The 11,168-nt window shown below is 36.5% G+C and overlaps 1 protein-coding gene and 1 long non-coding RNA gene across 2 annotated transcripts in view; one reads left to right on the plus strand and one right to left on the minus strand.

The window, feature by feature from the left end:
• The first annotated feature begins 5,071 nt into the window (after nt 1-5,071).
• The window catches only part of LOC100369663 (uncharacterized), a 41,218-nt gene continuing 35,121 nt past the window's right edge, over nt 5,072-11,168 (plus strand). The window contains exon 1 of the mRNA XM_085496159.1: nt 5,072-5,344. Coding sequence (XP_085352285.1) covers nt 5,164-5,344 — 181 coding nt within the window. The 5' untranslated portion in view covers nt 5,072-5,163. The remainder of the gene's footprint in view (nt 5,345-11,168) is intronic.
• LOC146729025 (uncharacterized) lies at nt 10,256-10,807 on the minus strand. Its single transcript, XR_014928283.1, has 2 exons — nt 10,753-10,807; nt 10,256-10,593 (listed from the first exon to the last, which is right to left on the minus strand). It is a non-coding gene; the product is annotated as an uncharacterized LOC146729025 (long non-coding RNA).

Here is an 11,168-nt window from a genome sequence, read left to right on the forward strand (position 1 = left end):
ATATGAATGTGGCATTGCGTCACAAGTGATGCCATGGACTGTAGTATGACGATCGCGCATGATCGGGCAATATAACAGGTATTATTCATTTTTATTCAATGTAATGTGCCCGAGTCTCAACCAATCGCAGCGTGTGTAACAACAATAAGATGTGATAAATCGCATTAGTGCTGCACTCAGACTGCCGAGAGTTGGTATTTATAGTGTTTCATGTGCATGAGCCAGTCATGCGCAATGATTGATCTGTGTATTAAAAACGAACAACAATCAAATGAGCCCGAATATCCGCACATTTGTTGTTAATAGCACTCTTACTTCCCGGAAAAGAGCAGGACATCGCTCACCTTACGACTACAGACCATGCAATATCAATAGTTACCAGTCATGTAACTAAAAACAATTAAAGGGCAGTAGTCGTCACGCCACGCATGCGTGAGATATATGGGTCTCATATAAACAAAGATGGTTACTTTGGATGTTACGCAGATCAACGCAGAGTACAAACTGAGACTTTGCCTAGCTTTAATTAGACATTTTTAGGTGATTGGAAGGTATCGAAAGAGACACCGGCGGTAATAAGTGCAAGCTGCGTCCCGGTCGAATTTCATACTTGAGATTTCTATTAGAAGAGCGTATTAGATTGTGGGAAAATCAGTGTTTACAAGAGAACTGGTGATGGTTGTTCTACTTGATTCTGATCACAAATGTTGCACAATCTATTTGCAAGGGGTATTCCGTTGTGTCTGTCAGTCTCAATTTTCAAGTTATGGTCACTGAGGCGGAATTCAGTTAAATTTTCGCGCAAAATTGTTTTTTAATTCTCGGTATGTTCTTAATTTATTTTTCTCATTTTATTTTGATCGATTGTCGTTATGTAATTCACTTTTCCAATTTGATATAAATGATGTTTGTATATTTTTATTAATTTGTCCTAATTGCCTTGCTGTTAGAATTTCATTGTTTCGACCAGGTTTGACTGGTTGATGTTATCAAAAAGGAGTCTATATTAGTGTACCATTTTCTATTAATTTTTTTGTTTTCTTGGTAAGCATGTTTGAATAATGAATTTGACGAGTTCTGTACACGATTAAAATATGTCATCATTTGTTGCCGATAAAAGTCTCCAATGGGTGACGTCTAAGTTCACTGTATAAGTCCATTGTTGTGGTGTTATTGTTATTTGTTATTGGATGTTCCCAAGAGAAAACGAAAATAATTTATATGTACATCTTCAATTGGTGATTTTAGAGCAATTTCATCTCCCCCATACATCACTACCATATGTATATTGATAAATTATCAAGGCATGGCTCGGCTAGTACAAGACGTAAAGCCAGACACTCGAAAACATGGTAATGTTATTATTTCTTCACCAGGTAACACCTCTGAAAACCAACATCGATTTAGAATTACTGTGGCCAATGACATTGAACTTTGCTCTTCCATAAAGCAGCAGTTTTCCACTTCAAATAATCAAAAATACCCTTGATACCCCGGAGAAGTATATCCATTGTTTCACAACAACGACTGTCTCAAGGAATTTTCGTCTTCTCAATTTCTCAAGATAAACGTCTCAAGGTCGTTTTGTTTGCTAGAAGGAAATGTCCTTTGACAGCATTTCTTGTATTAATTTCCATTGCACAAAAAAGCAGCAAATACTGTTACTGAAGCACAGAACTTGCATGAATCTTTTTCCCCGGCCATTCACGCAAACTGCAAATCAAGTCTTTCACCTTATTCATAGTTGTTGACAGCCGTCATGATGGATGTATTGTGACGTATTTTGAACCCCGGATTCTGACCTTGCATTCTGGCCACATTTACTGCCCTTTCATACCCGTTCAATTTTCTTTCATTTCATTTACTGCAAATAATTATGAACAATAAAAACTGAAAATAAAAACTATGAACAATTAATAAGGAAAATATATGATTTGCTATGCAGTTTCCCAGAAGTGCATACGAGTCGTCAAAACGTACAGTTTGGTGACAAAACCCAAATGAGAAGTCTGGAGTCACGGCGAATACTTCTAGCGAGTCACCCCTCTAAAAACGTCATTACTGTGCTAATGACATGGAACTTTGCTCTTCCATAAAGCAGCAGTTTCCATCTTCAAATAAACAAAATAAACTTGATACCCTGGCGAAGCATGTCTATTGTTTCACAACGACTGTCCCAGGGGATTTTCGTCTTCTCAATTTCTCAAGATAAACGTCCCAGGGTTGTTTTGTGTACGAGAAGGACATGTTTATTGGCATCATTTCTTGTATTAATTTCCATTGCACAAAAAAAAGAAGAAGCAAATAATTACCAAAGCACAGAATTTCCATGAATTTTTCTCCCCGGCCATTCACGCAAACTGCAAACAAAGTCTTTTACCTCATTCCTCGGCTCCTGAGAGCGAGGTTATGTGTTGGCGATTGCCGCTGTATCTGCGGAAATACTATGGGAGATTGCATGATGGGAGTGAAAAGTCTTTTGATCAGTAAGATAATTTTAGAAAAGTGAAAACTAGAGTGACTGTGAAATAAAGGTTGGTTTTAAATATAAAATATCATGGAATCTGGATGAAATAATGAAAGGAAATTGAACGGGTATGAAAGGGCAGTAAACGTGACAAGAATGCAAGGTCAGGATCTGGGGGTCAAAATACGTCACAATACATTCATCATCATCCATCGGCTGTCAACAACTATGGATGCGGTAAAAGTCTTGATTTGCAGTTTGCGTGAATGGCCGGGGAAAAAATTCATGCCAATTCTGTGCTTCAGTAACAGTATTTGCTGCTTTTTTTGTGCAATGAAAATTAATACAAGAAATGCTGCCAAAGGACATTTCCTTCTAGTAAACAAAACAACCCTGGGACGTTTATCTTGAGAAATTGAGAAGACGAAAATCTCTTGGGACAGTCGTTGTTTTGAAACAATTGACATACTTCCCTAGGGTATCCAGGCTAGTTTTGATTATTAGAAGAGGGAAACTGCTGCTTTATGGAAGAGCAAATTTCAATGTCATTGGCCACAGTAATTCTAAATCGATGTTGGTTTTAATTGGTGTTACCTGGTGTAGAAGTAATAACATTACGATGTTTTCGAGTTTAATAGTAAATTATTAATATTAAGAAATTAATAGTAAATGGTAGACTCCCTTTTGAACAACATCAACCAGTCTAACCTGGTTGACAACAATGAAATTCTAACAGCAAGGCAATTAGGACAATATAATAAAAATATACAAACATCATTTATATCAACTTGGAAAAGTGAATTACAAAACGACAATCAATCAAAACAAAATGAAATATAAATAAATTAAGAACATACAGAGAATTAAAAAAAAAACAATTTTGCTTTTGAAACCTACCTTGTTACCCTGTAAAAAAATGAGATGCGCGAAAATTTAAATAATTCCGCCTCAGTGACCATAACTTGAAAACTGAGACTGACAGACACAGCGGCATACCCCCTTGCTAATAGATTATGTAACCTTTGTGATCAGAATAAAATAGAAGATGAGTATCACCTAATGATGTCATGCAAAAGTTATACCCCCGATAGAAATGTCTTATTTGAAATGGCAAAAAACAAAATTTGTCACCAAAGACACAATTCATAGTCTTGCTAAACAACAGTCGTCTAACACTCCCAGTAGCAAGGTACCTAAAGAAATGTTTTGAAATAAGACAGCAATCCCAGTGTCAATTTTCTTTCCCAGTTAAGTTTTGCATTTTTTCTATCTTTATATTGTATAATAATTTAGTCTTAATATTTTCTTTCTCTGTTACAGTAATGTATTAGCTTAGTTATTTGTATGTTTTTATTTAATTTTAATTTTTTTAACCTTTTATTCTTTCTTAAACATTTGTAGCCATTGCCAATCCCTCCGGGGAATGTGTTAATAAAATTAATATTATTAATATTATGACCCCGCACATTAGTGATCGGCCTTGGATAGTTGAAGAGATTTTTAAATGGCCTACTCAATAGAAGTATTTGCCGTGACTCAAGACTTTTCATTCGGGTTTATACAACGCTTACATGTTACTGTCAGGAAGGTTTAATGTCTTGTTTGTATTTGCACAATGTGAAAGAGGGGTTTATTGTCAAAATGTACTAGTGCATGGGTAGTTGTATGCATATTGAACTATACAAAATTTGAATTATGTCACCAAACTGTACGTTTTGACGACTCGTATGCAATTGTAAGATTATATTTCTGATATACTCAAAGTGAATCTCAGCACTGTGCTTTTTATAAATGTTATGGTTCGGTTAATAATGTCCTGGAAATTGTGCAGAAAATCACAGACTTTCATTATTTTTTGTTCATAGTTTTTCTAAATTTCAGTTTCTATTGTTCATAATTATTTACAGCAATAACACTTTTTTTCTGTTATGAAACCATTTCCAGTTATTATGATTGTGTACATGTGCGAGTATGTTTCATGGGTTAATAGGCCACTTCTTTATATACCACAATGTCTGGTAATTCTAACTAACTTGCTTCTACTCCCATATTGTCCTTAATAGTGAAGGTTAATGCAGATATATTGTAAATTACACAGAGGTAACACTACAATACATTTCCCTTTACATTCCCTGGTATTACACAACAGCCTTTGTGCTGAGGCAGTTATGGTTCACAACCATCACCAGTTCTCTTGTCCATAGTTGTTGACACTTTGCAACCGCTTTGATGGATGTATTGTGAAGTTCTGGCTACATGTACTGCCCTTTCATACCAGTTCAATTTCCTTTCATTATTACATCCAAATGCCGTGATATTTAATATTTAAAACCAACCTTTATTTCACAGTAATTTTAGTTTTCACTTTTCTAAAATTATTTTACTGATCAAAAGACTTTTCACTCCCATCATGCAATCTCCCATAGTACTTCCATAGACACAGCGGCGATCGCCAACATATCTACAAATAACCTCGCTCTCAGGAGCTGAGGAATAACCTCGCTCTCAGGAGCTGAGGAATCAACACAAATGTCCCTAGAGCCCTGCGCGACGAGTGCCGCCCTAGATAACCTATGACCTATAGTTTATATTGTATATGACCTCGACCGTTCTAGTTACCATTGCATTTATCAGTACGCTCGATTCGGCTGCTGCAACTTAAGAAAAAAAAAACACGTGTTAACATAGATATTAGAATGAATCCAGAGGAATTCCACTCTTTTTCAACATACAGAAAACCCCACGTCACAGGAGCCGTCAACGAAGTGGTGACACGAATGCCAATAAACAGTACAGACTGTTTACTAGATGTAGGATGTGGGTCAGGTGACTTTATCAAGGCCTTGGTAGACGAAAAACAGTTGAGGCAAGTAATTGGTAAGACAACATTTTCACTCTTTCTATCATTTTTAATAGTCTTGAGTTCGAACCCCGTGTGTGTTGTAATTTGTCATGTGACGGATTTCCAAGGTCGCTAGGGGCGACACAGGTATGTGAAGGGGCCGAATGTCAAATATTGCACTCTGTGAATGGGTCACGATGTCACTATGCGAAAAAGAACGTTTTCCATTGGTTGATTGGTCGAAAAGTGTGAATTCCAATGGTTGGTCGATGCCCATATTACTTCTTTATTTACAAATGTAAGGGCATGCCTTATATAAAAAATCGGAGTGTCTCGTGCCACGCCCGTGGCAGGAGACAATATGGCTACTGCCACGGGCGTGGCAGGAGACAATGTGGCTATTGCCACGTCCCGGAAGTAAACGTACCGAAGTTCTATGTGTAGTTTCGGCCGTCATATACAGATTTTTCACTTGTTTTACCATCGGTGTTTGAATAAAATACTTTCACAGTGGTGTCGTTGTCAGAAATAATTTCAATTCGCGCGTTTTATACGAAAATGTGAAGTCCAACCATTGACGGAACCTTTGTACGCCCTCCGGTGTTGGGGACTTGGAACACTACGTTTACCCAAAGCCAACTCCGGCGTTTATCAATCTAATAAAACTCGCGAATCACCGTCGGCGTTTTGATAAAATACTGTTACAATGGTTTCATTGTCGTGTACGGTAGAAATAATTTTAATTTGCGCATTTTTTACCAGCCATTGCCGGAACCTTTGTACGCCCTCCGGTGTTGGGAACTTGGAACACTACGTTTACCTGAAGCCAACCTTGGAGTTTATCAATCTAATAAAACTCGCAAATCACGGCGTCGTTATATAACGAAAATACACTATTAAAATAATTTTCTTCAGGAGATACGTTACTTGGTTTCTCTGGAAACTAGTAAATCAAATTACTTCAGAATGACTAGGTAGTGCCTGCATGAACATGTATTAAGAAATCATTACATAGCCTTATAATTTAACATGCACTGGTTTAATTTTCCCATTTAGGCGGGGACATTGAATTGTGTAATTGCGTCGATTAACGACTTGTATAACAGCGAAATAGTGTGAACGTACCTCACAGTCAGTTGTAAAAGTAAATGTGGAAATACTGTGGAAATTTACTATGCTAAGTTGCAAGGTTTTTTCTCTAAAAAAAAAAACAGGTCGCAATGACAATGAATATACTATTGATATTAGTCGTGCTACAAGTGTGTTCATGCTCTCTCTTATAAGCTCACTTTCAATTATAAAACCTGTTTTATTATTCGGATAAAATAACTTTTCATTCGTACAGTCGATGGTCTCGTCGTCATAATTCAAAGTATCACCTGTTGCATATTATTGAATATTGGTAATTCCCAGTTACATATAACATTAACCATATCTCTGACTGTAAAAAAGAGGAAATAATATATTATTGGTACTATATTGATTTTATTTAAAACTTTAAAAATACGGTAACGACGCCGTAATTTGCGAGTTTTATTAGATTGATAAACGCCGAGGTTGGCTTTAGGTAAACGTAGTGTTCCAAGTTCCCAACACCGGAGGGCGTACAAAGTTTCCGTCAATGGTTGGACCTCGCATTTTCGTATAAAATGCGCGAATTGAAATTATTTCTGACAACGACACCACTGTGAAAGTATTTTATTCAAACACCAATGGTAAAACAAGTGAAAAATCTGTATATGACGACCAAAACTACACATAGAACGTTGGTACGTTTACTTCCGGGACGTGGCAATAGCCACATTGTCTCCTGCCACGCCCGTGGCAGTAGCCATATTGTCTCCTGCCACGGGCGTGGCACGAGACTCGGCCATAAAAAATAAGTTGTTTCGCCGACTGCACGCGAACTACAGTAAACAAGCCGCAACATTACGTGGGAAATTGGCTTCAACTGCTCACTCGATCGCCGATGTTGTCCGTCGGCACACAAGGTCGTTCGCTTTCTGATCTTTCTTCCGAGACTTTGACTCGAATATTCGGGTTTTGTTGCTTTTTTAATGACAGTGATGACTATATATCACAGTTCGATAAAGTTAAAACGATGTGCTCACTTCGAATGGTTTGTAGGCGATTTTATGCTATCGCGTCGAATGATTTGTTCGTTATGGGAATGACGGCAAGCTTTATTGCCAGCCGTGCTTTTCACAGATTTAAGCTGATGAAGGCGAGATCGCTCGTTGCTAATGAAATAGGGCAACTTTCCGATTTGATCATTCAAAAAGGGCCATCTCAAGTAAGACAAGTGGTGAGAAATTTGCTGGAAAATTTAAAGGGTCACGAATGGGATGATTCAAAGAAATATTTGGAAGTCTCTCTTGCAGTTCTATTTAGCACGAAAAGATCAGCAATTTCTAAGAAAGCCACTGGGAGTCGAGCCTACATCAGTAAAATCTTAAATCAGCTCCAGGCAGTAGGTGAAAAGTTGTCTGGATTTGATGAGAGTGCCCTTTGGCAATTACGATTAAATAAAGATAGAACATTTGCCAAATCAGTATTATCTGTATCATTTTTCAAGGAAGCCATTACTTCAGATATTCTGCCTCCTTCTGTTAAATTGGCTTTATTAGCAGCACCATCTTCCCAGAAATTAGATCAGACTACAAATGACACTAAATTATGGAATGATTCTGAAGCAGAACACATATTTATCCATCTAGGGGGAGGTCTATCTGAATCTGACAATGATGGTTTAGAGAAATCTCTGAGAACACAAGAAAATGTTTCAAGAATTCTCAAATTAACCACTTTGTGAAATAATTTGAAATGGTGTCAGAAACTGCCTCTCAAAATAAAAAGGGCTGGTTTGTTCATGATATTGAAGGCCTGGTTTGGAGAAGTGTCCTCAACATATTGACTGAAAAGAAATTGGATTATGACCTTGATGATGAAAATGAGAGACAGAAGTTAGAAATAGTTGTAGGTGAGGGTGGCCACACTTTCCAAGATTTCAAGGGAGTGTCCCAACATTTCAAAGTATTTGCCATCAGTGGTGCTATACGTCTGATAATATATAATGGTAATGAAGTATGGAGAAATCCAAATCCAGTCTTCTGATGCAAGCCGCATTCCATTTGCCATTATAAATGCCCCAGAGAGTGATGCACTGATAGAAGTTGATATTCTTCCTGTTCTGGCATGCACTGAAAAATTTGCCAAACATGGTATAAAGGGGATGAAATACTGTAGAAAACTGGAACGAGATGAAAAGTATAAAAGTTTGGTCTTGCAGAGAAAGAATACCAGTTTTTTCTGCAATTTATGTTTGGCTACAGTTCATAAATGTCACAATCCAAATCATGAATGGGATATGTCTATCACTCTTGCGGATATGAATTCATGGGCAGAAGAAAAAAGTAATGGTCAGAGTAATCATCCTCTTATAAAGTATGACCCCATAAATGAATACACTATGGATCACCTTCATGCTAAATTGAGAAACGTGGGTAAACTAATTGACAAGCTCTTCAACGAGGCTCAAAAGATCGACCAACAACTGGAATTTATACAAAAGTTTGCAAAGTTATCTGAAGATCAAAAACATGATGTGAAGCAATATGAAACAAAACTGGTCGACCAATTTGATACCAAGGTTGAAATTAATGAAGCAAATCATTCAGCAAAGTTACTTCAAGTTACTAATCAAAGAAAGCTTAGAAAGAACTCCCATGTGCTGAGAGTATTGGAGACACATGAAATATAATTCGAAATTACTTAGCTGAAAACTAATTATGCAAATCAGAAAATTAATATGACCAGATTTGAGTGTAAAACTAATGAGGTCTGCGCAATGTAACAGAAAATCTATGTCTCCAAGTTTAATTGAAATGTGATTAGAATCAAAAAATTATGAATTATTATGCTTATTAGGGAATTAATATGAACAGATTTTTACCCCAAACTAATTAGGTTTGTACATTGTCCTAGAGCATCTTTGTACTAAGTTTCATTGAAATGAGATAATTAGTACCGTGAAAACTCCAAAATTTCGACCCCTCTAAAAATTCGGTCGCCAATTTATTTGCCGGGTTTCGGTGTTTTATTTACCTCCAAATTTTCGACTCCACTAAAAATTGCCGACTCATTCTTATTCGAAAATTGCGACCAGTTTTAGTTTTCCCCCAAACGAAAAAAAAAAACGATGTGAGCGTTCAAACGGGACCTTCCTCGAAGGCATGAATCCGGGTTTCTGATTGACTGAGAGATTTTTATTTTATTGGTAACGAAAATATATTCTAAATAAACGAAGTTTCAAATAAAAACGAACACAAAAATCTCGGCATGCTGCGTTTCTGAATTGTTGATTATTACTGTACTCAGTAGTGATTATAATAATGTACACAAAATAAATTTGTTGAATGGTTATGAAATACAAATAAAAGTCAACTTATTTTCATCGTAAGCGAATGATTCCGGTCTCGTATAAACGTTTGATGCTGTAGGATATCCGCCATGTTCTCTTAGGTCAAATAGGTCAAATCGCTAATTAACCAATCAAAAAGCTGGATGATGCCAACATGTTCAAATTACCATAGCTTATTTAAATATGTTAATGTTATTGAACGCAATGCGGAAGAGATTGATGTTGTAGTACGATATTTTGGCTTGGATTTTGATGCGAAAACGGCATGATTTTTTTTAAATAAAAAAATTAGTTGTTTTTAAAAAATAAACTGGTCATCTGAAGAATAATTTAACATTGTTCACAGTGATAACAGCTCATTCTCGAAAGGAAGCTTACCCGCTCACGCTAGTCACGATAAAAATCATACACGTGTACTCTTGAATAGACAGACGTCAATGACTACGGTAAAACTTACTCTATTTTAGCCGGCAGGATTGATTGAAATGTCCGAAAAATGACGCCAAAATACACCTTAAAAGTCCCATTTTATTTTCTTAAATCCCATTTTATTTTTTAATCCAAGGGCGAATTTACGGCAGAATTTGGTCCCTCAAATAAGGGACACGTGAGCTTTGATTCTAACCGGATACATTGCACTGGGTCGGGGAGATAGTTTGCTAAACTTCCATGTATCTTTTGTCCAATGGGTACCTGTACTTCGAACATTCGCAAGTTTTCCTAGGTAGTGCGAGACAGCTTTGTCTTTTGACCTATTAGTTTTGTGCTGACCTCTTCTCCGCGACTTGATGTTTTGTTTTGCTTGTCATAATACTCACTGATTGATGACTTTGTTTAGATTTTGAGTTACAACTCGGCCACGACCTTTGCTTTTACCGTGAAACATGAGGAAGTTTACGTCAATTGACGGACATTGCATTGTTTAAAAACTAATGAAGCACACTGTCTATCATCCCCATTTTTTCATTTGCTGATTTCTATTCTGAAAAATTCGACCGTCCGAAAATGCACCTTAATTTTGACTCTAAAAACACGTCACATTTCTAACACCAATTATTTAAAACCGGTCGAAAATTTGGAGTTTTTACGGTCCTTTATATATCAGTGTGAAAGCTTAAAATTGGTTAATTATGCAAATTAGGTAATTAATATGTACAGATTGTAACCCACAATTATTCAGGTCTGTCTATTGTCCTACAGGATCCATGTACATTCATTGATATGTGATGTATAGTACCTGAGATATCAGTGTGAAAGTTGGTTAATTATGCAAATTAGGTGATTAATATGCACAAATATTTACCGGAAACTAATTGGGTCTGCATAATTCTAGATTCATTGAAATGTGATTAGTACTTTAGATATCAGTAGAAAAGCTGAAAATTAATTATGCAAATTAGGTAATTAATATGCACAATTATTTACCCTAAAACTAATCA

The sequence above is a fragment of the Saccoglossus kowalevskii genome, chromosome 22 (assembly GCF_978046115.1).
Source record: "Saccoglossus kowalevskii chromosome 22, keSacKowa6.1, whole genome shotgun sequence".
Classification (NCBI taxonomy): domain Eukaryota; kingdom Metazoa; phylum Hemichordata; class Enteropneusta; family Harrimaniidae; genus Saccoglossus; species Saccoglossus kowalevskii.